The following is a 19,479-nucleotide window of genomic DNA, read 5'->3' as shown; positions in this document are numbered from 1 at the left end:
AAGTCTATTTCCTTGAACTGTTGGGTTGGCAATGTGAAGAAAATGAATAGAAGAGTTCATCTCTTAGCTCTTCCATATTATGCTGTTTTTTCTTAGTTATGGGTGGGGGGAGGTCCTAAGGTGCAGTGGGAATGTTCATACCTAAAGAGGGCAGAGTTTTCTGGAATTTTTAAAGACCACCAAGGCACTGGTAGTTAAGTGGGCTAGGGGTGACCAAAATTTCAGAATTTCTGTCAATCCACAGGACAAAGATTCGTAACTGCCCTTTTCAGTTCCCAAAGCATTTATTGATGGATTGATTGCCAGACTGGTCTATTTAATGGAAAGAGGCACTCTTCTGTTACCAGGGAGTTAAGTGAAGACAGACTGGAGCTGTAGCACTGGTGGTGGATTCCAGCTGGTCATGCTTTCTAATCCCTAACTACGTAGTTGGATAAGAAAGTGCATCAGTTAGATGTGAAAAAGCATGGGCTGCCTCTCCAGAGTCCAGAAGTGCTTAAAAACTGTGATGTATATAATCCGGAACAATAAATTACGTGCACAAAGAGTTTATCATAACATAAAATTAAAAAGTGACAATTTCATCACACGGTTACACTGCTGTTTTCCTTTTTTTTCTTTTTTTTGGGGGCGTTTTGTCCTTTTTGTTTCATTTTTCATTTCCATTTTTGTTTTTTATGGAGAGTTGGGGGAGGGTAGAGATTTGGTCCACTGAAGATTAATCACCCTCAATGATATATATATTAGAAAAAATATCAGCAGCAAGACTCTCTAGAAATAGATTCTGTTTGATGTAGCTAGTCTGTCTTTTCTGTTTTGCCCTCTTTCACGGCAGCCTCTGAAGTTTTCCGCAGGGGGGCTTTCTCCGAGTTGGCATGTCCTTGGCCAGAATCCGCCGCTCCGCCATTTTTGTGGGTAGTGTGTTTTTCCAAGTAGTTCAGCATTTCACTGAGGACTGTTTGGAAAGTGCTTAGGGCTGCACATATTGCTGGAGTCCCAAAGCCATGAGTGATCAAACTGGAAATGAGAAGTGGTAGGGAAAAAGAAATGAACAACTTATAGTATGATACAGAGCAAGCATGTGATCCAGAACATTCAATTAAACAGGCATTTATTGTGTTCCTAAGTGGTGTCAAGTATTAGGAAAGATAGAACACAAGTCAATGTATCGCTTTTGACCGTAAGAAGTTCAGGATGCATTTAGATTTGTCATTGATAGACTTGATATACACTAATGATCAGCAAGCCTAAGTATTTAACACGTGATTTGGCTCTGATTCTCTATCTCATTAAAAGAGCCAAAAACTACAACTTTCTGTGTGTGGGAATCATCTCATTTTTAAGAACGGCATATATGCTTGTATGAGCATAGGTCGCACAAGAAGAAATAAAGATTGGCTGAGAATGCTTGATGGCTAGCTGTTCCTCCAACTTCATTCTTCTCTTCTTCATAGTAGCAAAGTTTTATCTGGCTACACGGTCATCTAGCTGGAGACTACATTTTTAAGCATTCCTTGCAGTTATGTTTGGACGTGGGACCGACTTTGCCATGGTAGGACATGAGGGGAAGTATTGTATGTGATTACCACCTGCTTAAAAGGAAATTGATTGCCTTTTATTTTTCTCTCAAAATAGTTATGCAGCTCTGCCGCTGGTGGGGGTAGAATAAGACTGAAGAAATCCACTCACCTTCAGTGTCCTCAATGAGAGAAAAATAAAATTCTGTCTTATGTAAGCCACTCTATGTTTGGGTTTTAGCAGCTAGCTAATTAACTAGTAATCATAAATAATGGAAAATGTAGGGAGCGTTGTTGGCAACTTCAGCACAGGTAACCCTTCCAGTCATGACAAATACCATCTCTAGCTGAACAAATACGTAATTGTAGATTCCGTCTTGTGAACAGCGCCCCCCCCCCCAGATTGTTCATTTGGTCAATTGTTTCTGAAGTGAGACTCTGTCAGGTTGCTCCCATAATTAATAGCTTGTAATAGTATAGAAAGATATGCTTTGACATATATTATGCATGTTATAATATATACAACATAGTATATATATTACACACTCAATAAATAGCGCTATTAACTGCTCACAAGTCCTAGTATCATTGTTATGACATTAGCAGTTTTTAAATCGGACAGTATCATCTTCCATAATATGTTAACTAGCTTGTTACCCCTTGTAAGGTATGTAACCTTTAGGAGCAAAAAGAAGAGTTTAAAACAATGCAAATGAGGGATTTACAGTCTAAGGCAGCCTTCTGATATGCCTGAGTGGTGATAATAATAGGATCTATCACATGGGATTGCTTATATTAGTCCATAAGAAGGGCTCAGAATGATGCCAGACCTATAGTAAGTGTTCAATAAATGGTAGATACTGTTGGCTATGGGATATTCATGGTAAGGGTAAAATTTTCTGCATGTCTCACATTATACTCCACGGGTTGTTAGCATCTTTCATCTGAACATTTTACAAAGCCTGCTCTGTGCCTAGGTCATAATCAACATATATTAAAACGGAAAAAGTCTTCAGTCTTCCAATTACTTAGAAAATAAGAATGGTTAGTGCTTAGGCAACTATGCACACCAAAATCTGAAGTATAAGACATCATCATAGTTCAAGCACCTGCATATCTTTGCTACAGTATCTTGCATTGCTGAGCCAGAAAACTGACCTCAGCTCCATTTCTCAATGAGATAACTAGAAGGGAATCCATATGCTTTAAGATCTATCAGGGAATCTGGCCCGCACATGGTATGGATTGGAGTGGTGGAGGAATTAATTGTGGCCGCAGCCACAAACACAAACGAGCGAAGCCATTCATTAATGTCTAAATCCTTGGCTCTGGTTACACACTGCCTCTCTGCTCACGCTTTCTTCCTGTTTCAAGCTCCTTGTACCACTGGATGAATTTTATTTTCCTCCAGAGTGCCATGTTCTCCTGGTGGGGACCACCCTCTTTATCTCCGGCGGCGTATGCAGAATTTACTTTCACTAGGCTAAATATTAAAGTTAACAAGCCGATATTTGAGTTCTGAACATATGCCAGGCCCTGTTCTATGTGTTTCCTTCTGTATCACCTTCTACAATTCTGGAAACAACACTAAAAATTAAGTATTGTTGTTTCCATTTTTACAGATGAAGAAACCAATGCTCAGAGAAGTTAAGTAATTTGCCTGAGAAATCTAATATTCTGTATTGCCTCTGTGCTTATGTTCTCAGGATGTGGGCGTGTTTTAATTTTTTTTTTTTTTTTTAGAAATCACATTCTGTTGGCAGTTTTAGCTTCATTTCTCAAATTTTGTTCAGTCGGCAGACTTGTAGGCCTGGAAGATGAGAATTCTTCTTATTCTTCTAAGATTGGGGTTTTTAAAAATCAAGTACAAAGTGGGTAGGCCTACAGAAGGGCTTTAATTCTCCAGGTGGAGAGGAGGTGTCCCCGTAATGAAGGATTCTTAAGCTGGTCTCCTTTCTTGGCTGACGGCCTTGCTTACTTCTCCACTGTGCACTACCGTTAGCAGGATGCACTCTCGTCTCTGCCCTGCCCTGAGGACCAGGCATGCCAAGTCTTCACACTGGCTCTGACTTTACACACTTTGTGATCTGGAAGGAAGAAGTTATTTAGCTTCATAAGGTGACAAGGGTCTGACTAGGACATCTGCACGTTCTTTCCAACCCTAACCTTCTATCCACAGCTGCTAATGCTCTTCTTTAAACGCAGGACATGGAAAGAAGGTTATGGATATTGGAAGACCACTGAGCTGAACAGAAAAGTCTGAAATTGATTTTGGAATCTTCAACACGAGAAAGGTAACTGTCCATGTTGAATACCTGAAACTAATGTTAACGTTGTATGTTAATTACACTTCAATAAAAATAAACAAGACTTAAAAAAAAAGTAAAGTAACTGCTTGAAATGTTATCTTTCAACATGGAAGACATCACGTAAATTGTTAGTTTCCTTCATTTAACATTTCCCGCACATCAAAAAAAATACGTGGCACACTGCATAGGATGATAATAGGTACAAAAGATAGCTTCTATTCTAGCAGTTTTCAGTGAGGTTTATTAATTCAAGTAATTCAAGTAATTTAATATTGTATTAAAAGAGCACAGAAAAAAAGTGTGAAATCACAGGATGATTAAAAGGAATTTCTGGAAATATCATGTTATTCTGTTGGCCCCAACCACTCCAGAAAAATAAGTGTATATCTCATTTACAGTAACATACAAAAAGGTGAAAAGGAATAATGTAGAATCTACAGAAAAATAATAGAAAAAACTGAAATAATAAGTCTGACTTTCAGTCCTAGACAGAAAATAAACTGAGGTCATCTGTTAGTCAAATCTCTAAAATCTTTGATAACAGAGATCAATTTTTGCCTTTAGAAAATATTATTTTTCAGCCACAGACTTAATATTGACTTAAAATTCCTATTTCAGGATAAAGATTTTTCAGCCACATTCTTTGCATTTGCATACATTTTCATCAGATTAACAGGAGAGGGTATTTCACAGGCAAATATTACCTGGGTTAGATAGTAGCCATAAATGGTTTGAAGTAGGTAGTCAAAATTTAGAAGTTCTTCCAAATTTTTTTTTAAAGATTTATTTATTTATTTATTAGACACAGAGAGACAGCCAGCAAGAGAGGGAACACAAGCAGGGGGAGTGGGAGAGGAAGAAGCAGGCTCATAGCGGAGGAGCCTGATGCGGGGCTCGATCCTGGAACACCGGGATCACGCCCTGAGCCAAAGGCAGATGCTTAATGACTGAGCCACCCAGGTGCCCCAGAAGTTCTTCCAAATTCAAATTCATCTAAAAGTGTATCCTCAGGAACGAGACAAGTGAAAGCGACAACTAGCATTGTGTTCAACGTGTCCTCTTCATGCCACAGTTTCAACATTGTCGCTGAAGGTGGCAGCCAGGCTTGATGCTGTGTCAGATTTCCTATCATATTTGCATTTCTCAGGCCTCCTTCCTCCCTCCTTTGCAATCATGTGTTCTATTCTTTATTTTTAAAAGGCTTATCTCAGGCTCCTCTCTTCTTTATCCCCAAACCTGTGATGGTCATTCCTACTTGGGCACCTTCGTTTGTCCTCCCTCTTCTCAGCTGCTCTAAAGTCCACTGACCCATCAAAGCTCCTTGGATGATATGGAAAAAAGTGTTAGTTTCCTGGTCCCTTGATTAAGACATTGAAAAAGATATGCTCCCGCCAAAGGATAGAAACTTGCCAAAGTGATAAAAGAACTTAAATAGAATTTTTAGGAGAACGGAGTAACATTCCCCCCCTGCCCCCACCACCAAATTGTACAACCAGAGCCTGGAAAGACCATGGGAAGACAAAGACAGGGGAGGGTAAGATCTCAGTCACCAAAGGGAGGAAGAGGACTGGGAGCCATATGCGTGGCCTTATAGCCCAGTGAGAATCAAAGTATGTAGATATTCACAGAGAGGCAAAGAAGATGCTGTACGTGTCTCTAAAACTTTGTGGTTTGAGCTCTTACTATACATTGGTAATCTAAAGTTATAGTCTCATCTTAAAAAAAATACAAAGAGCTGTTAAAATAAAAAACAAACCACAAATGAACAGCAACAACAAAAACAAGCAGGGCTGAGATGGGACACTATCAGCATCAACCTACACTCTTCCTGACACTGTCAGCCGCCAGCACTTGGCTACTGGTGACCTCCTGAGGCAGGAGCGTCAGGGGAGAGTGGTGGTAGGGGGTGGGGTACCTCAATGTCTGGAATGACTGACTTACCAAAAGGCTAAAGTTTCCCTGGCTTCATTGAGGAGTTTCTGAAGCCCAGGGTAGTAGGATTCAAAGTTAAGTTAGGTTCCAAGAATAGGGAAGAGGAACGCTGCAGAGAAGGGCGGGGAGGGGTGGGGAAGGGAGATGGTGCTATGTTAGCAGACAAAAGATTAAATGGTAATTAAGATACTTGGCTTTCTTTTCAGACAGTTTAATGTTTAAAACTGGCAATGATAAAGAATGGAGTTGAGACTTTTTTTAAGTATAGGAAATTCCTATTTCAGGATAAAGAAAACAGGCATGCGTTTTTGAGACACCGAAGTTGTTAGGTAATCTTTGAAAAATCTTGAAAGATGGGAGAGAAGGTGTGAAATAGAACAGAATAAACTGCCTTAATAATCAAAATGGGGGGACGGAAAGAGAAAGATTTTAGGCACTCTAGCTTATTAAATTACATTTAATTCATCCCTTAACAAGTTTCTTACAATGGGACATTAAAAAAAAGATTTACTTATTTTAGAGAGAGAAAGAGACTAGAGAGGAACAGAAGAGGAGGGAGAGGAAGCGAGAGAAGCTCCAGAAGATCTGCGCTAGGATAAGCTTGGAGCCAGGCTCCATCTCACCATCCTGAAATCAGGACCCTGAGATTAGGACGCTGAGCAGAAACCAAGAGTGGAATGCTTAACGGACTGTGCCACCCAGGAGTCCCTGTAATGGGACATTTTTAAAATCAGGTACATTGAATGTAAGCTTACATAGGGTAAGATTTATCCTTTTTAGAAATACAGACCGTTGAATTTTGACAAACCCATGCAGTTGTGTAACCACTACAATTACCCAAAACATTTTCTCATGTTCCATGTCAGTCAACCCCTTCTCCCTCAGCTCCTGGGAATAAGCACTCTAATTTCTATCCCTATAGTTATTACTTTTTCCCAACTGTCATATAAACTGAACAATAAAGTCTATAGACTATTATAACCTGGCATAATAATTTTGAGATTCATCCATGTTGTGGTGTTTATCAATAGATTATTTTTTATTGCTGGTTAAGTGCTCCTTATCACCATTTGTTCATATAATGGGTCCTTACCATTCTGAAGTGTTAATATTTTTAAAAGAAGTGATCACAGAAGGGTTCAGTAAGGAACCCAATAAAGTAACTGCATTTTTTTAAAGATTTTTTTTTTTTTAAGATTTTATTTATTTATTCGACAGAGATAGAGACAGCCAGCGAGAGAGGGAACACAAGCAGGGGGAGTGGGAGAGGAAGAAGCAGGCTCATAGCGGAAGAGCCTGATGTGGGGCTCGATCTCATAATGCCAGGATCACGCCCTGAGCCGAAGGCAGGTGCTTAACTGCTGTGCCACCCAGGCGCCCCGCATTTTTTTAAAGATTTAAAAAAAATTTTTTTTAAGTACTCTCTACACCCAACGTGAGATCAAGAGTTGTGTGTTCCATTGACTGAGCCAGCCAGACTCCCCAGTACTTGTGTTTTTTCTTAACTAAAGTGTTATTAAGGGACTAACAATGTACTTTACTATAGGATTTTCGCAATGCATCTGACAAAATCTCCCCAAATACCATATGATAAGTTGAGGGGACAAATGAACTAGATGAGGGCTGACTTAGGGAGACCCACAGCTGGTTGGGCAATGGTGCCCCAAGTGTAGGCCTAGGGCATTTGTCAGCCTTGAAGGGTGTTTCCAGTGGAGTGCTGCCAGACTCTCCCATTCATCCCACTCTGCTTGCCCTGTTAACTGACAATGTGTTTGAAGGCGTCCTAGATTTAAGTGCTGGCATTAAGGGAGAGAGGAAAATTCCTGCATTAGATAAGGGAACCTAAATTTTTATATACCTTAATGTGGTGAAAAAGCACTGGTGGTGGGCCAAAATCAAAGGTGTGAAATTTAGGGGAGATTAGGAAAACATATCCATTTGCAATATGCTGACGGAGAGATCTGACCCAAGAGTAATTCTTAGGGAAAGGCTCCCCAGATCAGTAAATCTAAGCTCAAAACAACAACAACAACAAAAAAAAAAACAAAACAACAGGTCAAAATCTGAGATTCGCATCACAGCTAGTCAGGCTTCCAAGCTATATTTACCTTGAACTATTCTCTCTCTCTCTCTCTCTCTCTAACTAGATTCCAGCTCATTGATTTCATTTTCCTATTACTAATTTCACACTGAGGAGCAGGAAGGTTCTGACAACTGACTGTGAACAACACAATTACCCGCTGAGAAAATCCAGACTGTTATAGTTTATGGCACCTGATGTCAGAGAAAATGCAACTTCTATTTAATAGTCATTGTCTTAATTTTATTCATGGTTTTAAAAACTCCTATTCTGCTAGATCCCCCAATTAGCATTCTCAAGAGCATCTTTCTGCAACATAAAACATCTTTGCAAAGTGGCTGAGCTCAGGGAGACAGCAACTATGCTGGATCCAAAGGGGAAGTTCCACTTTTGACTTTCCCGGTAAGTGTTAGGGTAGGTTTGCATTTCAGCAACTGGAGGGGTAGCTCAGAGCAGAACCACCCTTTTTAGGGACCGAGTATGTCTCTGTGTGCGCATGTACCTGTGGACTTAGACTGTTCTTTTGTCCTTTTATAAGGTGGCATTCTGGCGGCGCCTGTGTGGCTCAGCCTGTTAAGCGTCTGACTCTTGATCTCAGCTCAGGTCATGATCTCAGGGTTGTGAGTTCAAGCCCTGCGTTGGGTTCAGGGCCCCACTTAAGATAAATACATAAATGAATGAGTGAATGAATAAATAAATAAATTAAATAAAAATAAAATTAAATAAAATAAAAATATATGGTAGCATTCTGATCTCTTCTTGACCAATGGGCCTTGACTCGTATAAGTTCTACTGATTATAGACTTCAACTTTGCAGGGAAAATGTATTGCAACAGTTCAAACTGTACTATCAGTAGTGTTAAAAATGAAGAAATGGAGACAGAAATGACAGAGGTAATAATAGAAGATGGAAAAGAAGAAATTGCTATTTGAAAGAGAATAAGTTATAATCCTCTCTTCCTTTTCCCTGTGTGGTTTTGATAATAAGACATTAGGAACAATCCAGCTTTAACTCAGTGTTTATGCTTATAAACTACTTGCTGTGAATGATGAGAATAATAGAAATATATTTCTGTATATAGAAATATACAGAAATATATAGAAATATAATAGAAATTTCACAAACTTCTCTTTACACCTTGTGATCTCTCATTAAGTACTTTCTTTGCTTGTGGCTAAGGCCTTATAAGTTTATCTTGAAAATCTCCAGGGGCGCCTGGGTGGCTCGGTTGGTTAAGCGTCTGCCTTTGGCTCAGGTCATGATCCCAGGGTCCTGGGATGGAGCCCCACCTCCAGCTCCCTGCTCAGCGGGGAGTCTGCTACTCCCTCTCCCTCTGCCTGCTGCTCCCCCTACTTTTGTGCACGCTGTCTCTTTCTCTCTGTCAAGTAAATAAATAAAATCTTTAATAAAAAAAAAAAAAAAGAAAATCTCCAAAGCTTCAGTCCTTACTCGGAATATAAATTAATAGAGGATTCTGAAAAGACAACTACCGAAGGAACAAGAGCTATTTTACTTTCCTTAATGTAAGTAAATGTGGTTTATACTTCACGAGCTTTGCTGTAAGCTTGAGAGATGTTACAAAGTTGTTTCCATATGGCTTCAGGTGTCCTTCAGAAATGCTTTATCGTTACTTTTCATTGATTTGTCTACACTAATTTAAATTAAAACACTAAAGCTATTTTCTAAAACATAGCCTAAAGTAAACGCCTATGGAATCTTCCCCTGAATTCTTCTTATCTGGGCAAGAGTTGGGCCTAGGATCCAGCACACCCTTTCCAAATACTAAGGAAACACTGATTTAAGATGTATTGAAAAGGTGGGGCACCTTGCTGGCTTAGTCGGTAGAGCATGGGACTCTTGATCTCGGGGTTGTGAGTTCAAACCCCACATTGGGTGTGGAGTCTACTTGATAAAAAAAAAAAAAAGTAAAAGATAAAAAATTAGTAAAATGTATTGAAAAGGAAATGGCAGCCTCGCTAGTAGTTGCTACTGAAGACTAGGTCGCTTGGGTGTGTCTGACAACCAAGGATGAATTTTTCTAGCTTTCTTTCGGGATGAAAAAAGCTGGACGTAATTACATACTATTATGCTGCAAACTAGGACACTGGACATGAGTAGAAACTAGCCCACTGCCATCATTTAGGTAATAAGACTAGAAGCTGATTTCATTTTGTCAAATTTCAACTTTCTACCTGGAAAATGTTTGACAAGCAAAGATCTCTTCCTGCACTTCTTTCGGTATGTATAAAGGTTGAAATAGTTTGGGTTGTTATTCTCATTATTTTGTCCTGTTGCGTCATTCCAGTGGGTGTTTGCTATCATGCATCTTTGATTTCCTGAATTGCATACAGATGCCACTGTCACCAACCTCAGCTCTGTGTTTTGGCCTCCGGGAGGCATGCAGGCAGCAAGATTTAAAAGGAAGACAAGGCTCCTTCTCTTTCCCTCCTGGATTATTTAGCTACTGCAGGCTTAGGTCCAAATGTAGCCTGCGGCTCAGTCTGTGCTCCCCACTATGGTTTTAGGTGGCAGCCAGCAAAATGCCTTCTTCCACTCCTGAGAACAGTGGCGAGGGCAGCAGGCTGGGGAACGGCCCCTGGAGAACACCAGCAAAGGACTGTGGGCTTCTCTGCAAAACCTTCTTTTCAGAGCTACGAGGATAAGGCACTTCATCTCTTGGAAGCAGCACAAACCCTGAATATAGGCCATGGACAGAGACCTCACCCTGAGGAAAGTAACTGGGGCTTATCCTCCCAAAACATGATGGCATCTATCCTTTGTAGCCCAGCCTAACTGGCCGGGGACATAGAGGAACAGAAAAACTGTCTGATCGTGCTTATTGTCTACATAGATTATGTTGTCCCATGGCCCCAAGTGCTTTTAAAATGAAGTTTAATTCAAGTGCATAATTAAGGTATACAGTTCTCTGGTGGTGAGAGATTACCGAAATCTACTGATTAGCAAGGCCTTGACAGCACTCACAAACGTTCTGTGCTTCCTTCCGCTAGTGGTTCTCAACCCCAGATAACATAGAAAAGTCACCTGGGGAGCTTATTAAAAAAAAAAAAACCCATATGTGGGTCCCACTCCAGAGATCCTGATGTCATTAGTTTGGGATGGGTCCAAAACATCAGTATTTTTTAAACAGTACCAATTCAATTTAAATGCAGCCAGGGAGCTGGGTATGTTCCCTCAGGACCAAGAAGTAACACCTAAGTAAGTACCATGTCTGCTCTCCTTCCCAGGAAAAAGAGAATGAGGAACTTCAGCATTTCCCCCAAGATCCTCTGTAGAACCTTAGTTTCATGGGATGTTAATAGTGACTCTGAGAAAAAAAGAGTTTCTGTGATCACGTTTTGGAAACATGGGGCTGAGTATTTCTTCCATCCAAAAAGGGTTCTGGGGGGCTTTTGATATGCTAATGTGTAACTGGCATACTTCAAGCAGATTATAATAGGCAGGGTTTCCTGAGCCATAAAACCCTTGACCCGGAGACACTTTCAAGGAGCATCTCATGGGATTAGAGTTCTACAAAACTCAAAAACTCACTTTGGAGAAGCTTATTTACGACTGCCCTGAATCTCTGCCAGATTGGGATATGTGTTGCCCATCTACTGCCCTAAGGTCACGTTCATCCTGTTCTTCTCAGCCACCTACTCAGGTCCCGAAAGGGATTGAGTCCTTATGACTCCCTTTTACTTCAGGCCAGCTCATAAGCAAAGGAGGCTACGGATATAATCATTGCACACGCAAAGTCAACACCAAAGTCAATCACGTCCAAGTCAACTTTTTGAAGGTAAAGACATTTTTGACATCTGCACCCTATTTTTGCATATAGGAATAGAGCTTTTAGGAATAAATGAACCATCTCCTTATATTTCTCCCTATCAGGCAATTCATATTTTCTTTTTTTTTTTTTAAGATTTTATTTATTTATTTGACAGAGACAGCCAGCGAGAGAGGGAACACAAGCAAGGGGAGTGGGAGAGGAAGAAGCAGGCTCCCAGCGGAGGAGCCTGATGTGGGGCTCGATCCCATAACGCTGGGATCACACCCTGAGCCGAAGGCAAACGCTTAAGGACTGCGCCACCCAGGCGCCCCAGGCAATTCATATTTTCTATTTAGAATAAGGGAATGGAAAGGCTGAGCTTAGGGCTCTTGTGCTTTTTGGGATGAATTTTATTCAGTTGTTGGCTTTTTAAAATGAATACATTTCTGAAACATAAAGAGAAAAAATGATATCATATGGAAACGCAACATAAATAATGATTTAACATGGAGTGGTAAATGGAAAATGGGGTAAAATATCATTGGTCTAGAAGAAGCCTTCGAGATCATCCAGCTTAACTGTATCAATTTATGGATGAACGTGCAGAGGCCAGGCTGGTGAAATGTCTCCTCTAAATCCATACTATCAGCTGGTACCAAGAGGAGACTGAGTTAGATCCCTGAAACCAATCCTGAGTGCTTCCTACAATCCTGTGCTGTCTCCCCAGACTGTCCCCCAATTCATAGCTCAACAAAGATAGAAATGATTTAAATAAAAATTACCAAATTTCTTTACCAATGATGCATTCCCCAATTATCCGCACATGTTGTTTTTACAGCGCCATGTTTGAAACTTGTTAGAAACAGTTGTCTCTGGTTTCTGTTGTTTGAATTACTAGTCTCCTACGTGCTGCACCTACAAATCCATGAAGATGTCATCAAGTGACCTTCAAGGGATGCTTTTATATATGTATCTCCTGCAGCATTTGGTTTGGTGCCATGCAACTTGTTAAGTATAATAAATATTGGCAACTGATTTAATTCTTCAATTTCCTGCTTAATGTTAAATGAATGTAAGTACTTTAATGTAGATTCATACAAGAAGTTCATCGTGATTCCACTTGTCTGCTAAGGGAGTGAAAACTGTTGCCTGTTTTATTTTTAGTCTAAATTTTACTAGTGAAAATTTTCAAGGGAGACTATTTTTACTCTTATGTAAATAGAAACTGTTCGTATTTAACTAGTGAATAAGACCTGACCATTTACAGGTATGTTTTTCTTTGCACCTGGGAATTGCACTCAGGTTTTGAAGTTTAAGTTGAATTTCAACCCTACATAAAGGAACTGAAGTGGGAAATATAGGATTTTTTTTTTCTTCACAATTCAGGCTCATGTTTTTTGAATATTCTTAAACAAAATGGTTCTAGAAGTCCTCTTGAATTGGCGGAACATCCTAAAGGAGGCTTAATAATTTTATTTCTTAAATGCTAAATCTCGTTGTATAATTCATTTCATGATGTTTTCTTTTGAGATTAGAGATTAAATTGAAATTTCTCCATTTTTCTTCTGACCTAAAGAATGCTTTCACAGGATTAATAAAATCATCCACTACTGATTACCTTCCCTACCACTTTCCCATCCCCCCCAAATGAGAAAAATAAAAACAAAAAACAAAGCCTATACACACTTTAGGCTCCTTGGAGACAACCAAACATGTCACGTTCAAGTAGAGACACACATGCTCTCCTGAGTGAGCTGCCGAGCATACGGCTCTCAGAAGACAGTAGCTGAGTTGACTGGAATTCATGTCACATGCGGAACATAAAGAAAAGGGGATGAATAGCCCAGCAAGAGAAAACTCAGACACCAGAGCTGTCTTTAGAAATCGGGAGGGAAACAGAATTAAACTGACTATGGAAGACCCCCAAGGAGTAGGACATTAGGGAGACAGATGTTGCCTCAGTGGAAGGAAGGCGTTTCAGATAGAGTTGTCGGAGATAGAAGGGCTGTCTGGGCAATAAAAGAGCAGTCTATCATTGAAAAATTTTAAGCCTGGAATGGGTGACAACCTGACAAGGATGCTGGCGAGAAGATCCAAATGTTGAAGGGGAGTGGGAAATGGGAGGGGCCTTCCAACATTGAGAATCAATAAAGAAGATGTCATCACCAGCAAATATACAGATATCTGGGAAGTGTCTATACATTTCCTATTTCCAGGAATTATGGGAGGAGTAGGAAGACCTATTTCTAAGAAGGTGTGATGTCAATTCACTTTTTGACTGCAACAGAAGAATTAAGCATATTGATCATTTCACTTCCCTAGCCCAAGGTTCAATTAAAACACCATGGCCCTGGGAATAACCCAGTGGAGAATACATCCAAGACCTAATAGAGATATTATCATAATCCACATCGATGAACATATTTATTGGGTACATACTATGTGTTAAGTACTATGGATAGATACATGAAAGCCTTTCTTAATTACCCCAGGTAATTACCTATATTGTGCTTAATCCTTTCTTACAAAATCTCTCATATATTATAAGTTTTTGAAAGTAATTTTCTGCCCCATTACAAGTTCCTAAAGAACGGGACAATCCTTGAGTCCCAATCTTTCACCACTGGCCATCACCACTGTAAAACACAAGAAACAATAACATTTCAGGCTCCAAAGGTGGGTGCTGAGAAAGAAAACTTCCTCATTTCTCTGATGGGCTGTTCTTTCTGAATGGAGTGTTAAAGAGAGTCTAACTCCCTCCCCTTACTTATGTTGTCAGACGTGCTTTTGCTTGCCTTCAGATTCAAGGTGATTATGAGAAAGTAAGAGACCAAGAAGGGAAAGGTTGCTAAGACGTCCTGAGATCGCAAAGAGGGGAGTTCCTAACATTGCAGAAAATGAGGCCCCTGGGCTTCTGTCTGAGCTGAGTCTGTTCTGTGCATGAGGCCCCATGCCACCTTGGTCTAATTGCCACCGTTGTTCCTGGGAATTGTATCTGCGGGGTCTTGTGCAGATGTCAATCAATTCTCTTCCCCCTTCCAGTAGGTGTTACAGTGTCTGCTGTGTTCTCTACACTTTTGATGGTACTCAGTAAATTATAAATAATGAATAAGCCTGACTGCTGTCATTTTGATGGAAACAAGCAGCTTTCCAGGCTATGGATTGTGAGAAGGGTCACTGCTGTACGGTTTCCCAGAGCACACGGATATGTCAACGACCACAGAAGGCTGGAAGTAGTTATCTGTGCTTTACGAGGTCAGATCATTCCCTAGCTTTACCTGGACATATTCAATGGGCCAAAAGCAAGCCACAGTCCGCAAGGTACCAAATCAGTCACGTTGTAAGGCGTAATTCAAATTGTCTACACTGGGATGGATATTTTGGCCAAGTAAAATAATAGAAAAGTTGATGTTACTAATTAGAGTGTTCTCTATGCCTATCTAATCACACTCTCTCCTTACTTCTTTCCCAGCCAGGACCCAGCAAAAACAGTAGAAAAATCAGACTCTGCCAATGGACTGTTTTCAGAGTCAGATGTGTTCTGCTTCCTTTCTAACTCATTTTTCTCTTGAGCTTATGCTTCTATAAAAACTAAGTAGGAAATTATGAAAGAGACACATTCCATGCTGACATGTTTTTTACCCAGAGTACTGGCAGAATAATAAATGTAGAATCCTTTCAATACGTTGGTATACAAGACAGAACTTTATATAATTCTCAATGTCACTTTAAAAATGAATTAGAATTGTTTTTCTTCCCAAGTTAAAAAAAAAACTAATAGTCTAGAAACATCTTAGGGCTGTGGTTCTTAAAGCTGTCCAACTATCAGAATCAACTTCAGAGTTCTGCAAACAGCACAGATGCTCAAATCCAATTCTAGACTTGACCCATTAAATTAGATCTTTTGAAGTGTACTCCTGTCCTTGAGATTTTTTAAAAAGCTCCAAGAGAGATTTTGCTGTGAAAACAGGTTCAAGGATTACACTTAAAAAGTGTGACATCTTGGGGTGCCTGGGTGGCTCAGTCATTAAGCGTCTGCCTTTGGCCCAGGGCGTGATCCCAGAGTCCTGGGATCAGTCCCACATCAGGCTCCTCCGCTGGGAGCCTGCTTCTTCCTCTCCCACTCCCCCTGCTTGTGTTCCCTCTCTCGCTGGCACCTCTCTCTCTGTCAAATAAATAAATAAAATCTTCAAAAAAAAAAAAAAGTGCGACGTCTTTTTCAAGGTCAGGCAACAAGCTGACCTTTATTGTCCTACTAAGCTATACTACTGAGGCTTCTTTTAATAAATGCACAGTAAAAAAAAAAAAAAAGACATACATTTAAACTTGATCTATATCAGGAGACTTTGATTTGGGTTTTAATTGGAAATGTCAACCATATATCTTTTGTTTAAAAGGACATAGTTTAAGACATGCAGAAAAATGAAGTTGGACATCTACCTTACCTTACATATAAAAACTAACTCAAAATGCATCAAAAACCTAAACATAAGACCTAAAACTATAAAACTCTTAGAAGAAAACAGGGGGAAAGCTTCATGACTTTGGATTTGGCAAGGATTTTGTGGATATGACACCAAAAGCACAGGCAACAAGAGTGAAAAAAAAAAAGCAAGTTGAACAACATAAAAATTTCTGTGCATCGAAGAACATAATCAACAGAATAAAAAGGCAACCTACAGAACGAAAGAAAATATTTGCAAATCATATGTCTAAAAGGGGCTAATATCCAGAATATATAAAGAACTTACAACTCAACAACAAAAAAAGCAAATAACCAGATTAAAAATGGGTAAAGGACTTGAATAGACCTTTGTCCAAAAAATGGCATAGAAATGGTCAAAAAGCTTTTGCAAAGATACTTCACTTCATTCATCACTAGGGAGATACAAATCAAAACCACAACGAGATATCACCTCATACCCATTAAGATAGCCGCTATCAAAAAATAATTAACATATTTATTGGGTATGTACCATGTGCCAAGTACTGTGGATGGAAAGACGAAAGCATTTCCTAATTATCCCAGGTTTACCCGTACTCTGCTTAATCCTCTATTATAAAATCTCTTTCATGTATTATAAGTCTATGACAACTTCCCCCCAAATTAAAAATAATTACTAGATAATAGAGTAATTCTACTTCTGGATATATATCCAAAAGAATTGAAAGCAAGATCTCAAAGAGATATTTGCATACCCATTTTCATAGCAGTACTATTCACAACAGCCAAGAGGCAGAAGCAATCCAGGTATCCATTAATGAATGAATAGATAAACATATGTGACACGGACATACAATGCAATATTATTCAGTTTTAAAAAGGAAGGAAATTCTGACACATGCTACAACACAGATGAACCTTGAGAACATTACACTGAGTGAGATAAGCTAGGCACAAAAAGACATACTGTATGATTCCACTTATATGAATAGGCATCTAGGGTAGTTAAAATCATAAAAACAGAAAGCAGAATGGTAGCTGCCATGGGCTGGGGGAAGGGGGGAAAGGGGGAAATGGGGAGTTGTTTAATGGTTATGGAGTTTCAGATTTGCAAAATGAAGAAGTCCTGGAGAGTTGGTGCATAACAATGTGCATACACTTACACTTCACACTGCTAAACTGTTCATTTAGAAATGGTTAGATAGTAAATTTTATATTAAGTGCTTTTTATCACAATAAAAAAGATATGATTTAGGAAGTTTGCTATAAAGTGAACTTCAGTTAAGTGATTTCTATCATCCTACCACCTTCCATTATGAAATCAGAACATCTCATCAAAATAAATAATCTAGAATATAATTAAGGCAAAGTAAATAAAAAATCTGGAAAATATTAAAAAGGCATAATAAATAGGAAATCATAACATTCTGATATCAAAATACTTAATAATATTTATAATACTATAATATGTATGCCCATATATATTCATATATAAATAATACCAAAATTTTATAGATGATACTTTTATAAGTAGATACACCACGTAGTGTTAAATTGTTTTAAGGTATGGCTGTATATTTCAAATTGTTGTGATTGAGAATCTGCAGCCATACATAATCTTGAGAGTTTTACACCCAAAATATAATCTCTTTTTTAACTGAGGAAGGCGGGGAGCAATATTCAATATATTTAGCTCTTTCCTGGACAACACGGGACTAGCTTGTTACCATATTCTGCATGGGGGGAAGTAAATAAGAGCAAATAAAGCCCAGGAAGGAAACATTCAGCTCAAGTTTAGAAGTAAAGGTTTTTCTCTAAGGAGTTCTGTGGCATTAATTTGGCAACTAACTGAAGTATCAACAAATTAGCAGATTGCACCTATGCTGAGCAAACACACGGTTTGCCTATTTATTTCACAGTGTCGCTAATATTCAATTTACACATTGATGTTGTATTTTGTTTTGAGCCTGAAAAAGGACAGCTCACTGTCTGAAGGCTGTGGCACCTGTAATTGGAAATAACCTGGTAGCTATGATATAAAATCTGAATTGTCTATGTTTTAACAGTAAATTCTTCCTTAGAGTATATTTGTAACTTAACAAACTTCCTTAAATCAAGACTTGAATTTGTATAAAAATTAAGTTCTGAATTGAACTTCTGTAAAAACTACAAATATCTTTAGTGTGGATACAAAAACATGAAAAATATTTGTATAGGTATGACAGTGGAGCAAACCATACCTTCTACATCTGGATCAGTGGCGGAGTAAACAACGCATCATTCACTGAATGCTTACTTTATATTCATTATCTCATTTTATTTTTCATTTATTTGCTTATTTTAAGTAAGCTCTATGCCCCACGTGGGGCTTGAACTCACGGCCCCAAGATCAAGTCACATGCTCGACTGACTGAGCCAGCCTGGCACCCCTATATTTATTATGTCATGTTAGCTCATTGCCACCATATAATAGAAGGGTTCTTATTCTATTCAAAGCTAGGGAAATCGAGGGCTGGAAAGAATGCATGTTACCCTAAAACCACCCAGCTCACCTGTAGGAGGGTCTGGATTTGAAGATGGTTCTATTGACTCCGAAGCCTTTTCCTCCTAACTTCTGGGCATTGTAATTTCTACCAGTTTTATTACACTCACTTTCACTAACCCAATTGAATGCTAGGAGAAAAGTCCTGTGAGATAGATTTTTGGTATATCTGGTGCATTTTTCGAAGGTAAACCCTAAATTTAGTCTTCAGGGGTGTATCTACTACATCTTGAGGGGCCTTGTGGATGATGCAAAATAAAATATTCTATTTAAAAGTCTCTGATGCTGCAGATAAAATTCCAGCTCATTTAAATATCCATTACTTTATATAATGGAGTACCCTCCTCAACAGCATTATAATCGGTGAGAAGTGCTAAAAACATTTTAAAATTTAGCATATAATAGTCTTTACTTAACATTGTTTTAATTTGTTTGTTTGTTTGCTTTGTTTTGTTTTAAGTAAGGTGGAGCCCAAGGCAGGGCTTGAACTCAAGACCCTAAGATCAAGACCTGAGCTGAGATCAAGATGCTTAGCCAGCTCACCCAGGAACCCCTGCTTAACATTGTTTTTTAAACTAAATGATGACAATTAAAAGACAATAAAATATTTTTTACATTGATGAGAAATATCATGTAAGGCTTTAGAATTTTAGAGCTTTAAAACTGGAAGTTACCTGAGAAATTATCTTGTTCTTTTCCACATTGCATCTAGGGCATAAATTAACCAGAAAAAAATATTCTGTTCTTTTCCAAAGCATCTCAGAAGACAACATTTTAAATATGCTTTCAATAACACATTCCAGGAGCTTTAAAATATACTTGTGTGGTCTAATTTAAGAACCATTTGCAGTTTCTAATTGGGCAGAAATTATTAACATATGCCTG

General features: G+C 38.9%; 1 protein-coding gene across 1 annotated transcript in view; it reads right to left on the bottom strand.

Moving 5' to 3' along the window:
- Positions 1 to 638: 638 nt before the first annotated feature.
- TFAP2D (transcription factor AP-2 delta) overlaps positions 639 to 19,479 on the bottom strand; it is a 56,253-nt gene continuing 37,412 nt past the window's right edge. Inside the window, exon 8 of the mRNA XM_040643570.1 lies at positions 639 to 1,017. Coding sequence (XP_040499504.1) covers positions 798 to 1,017 — 220 coding nt within the window. The 3' untranslated portion in view covers positions 639 to 797. The remainder of the gene's footprint in view (positions 1,018 to 19,479) is intronic.

The sequence above is a fragment of the Ursus maritimus genome, unplaced genomic scaffold, assembly GCF_017311325.1.
Source record: "Ursus maritimus isolate PB19 unplaced genomic scaffold, ASM1731132v1 scaffold_29, whole genome shotgun sequence".
NCBI lineage: Eukaryota > Metazoa > Chordata > Mammalia > Carnivora > Ursidae > Ursus > Ursus maritimus.
This window is presented reverse-complemented; position numbering and strand designations above follow the sequence as displayed.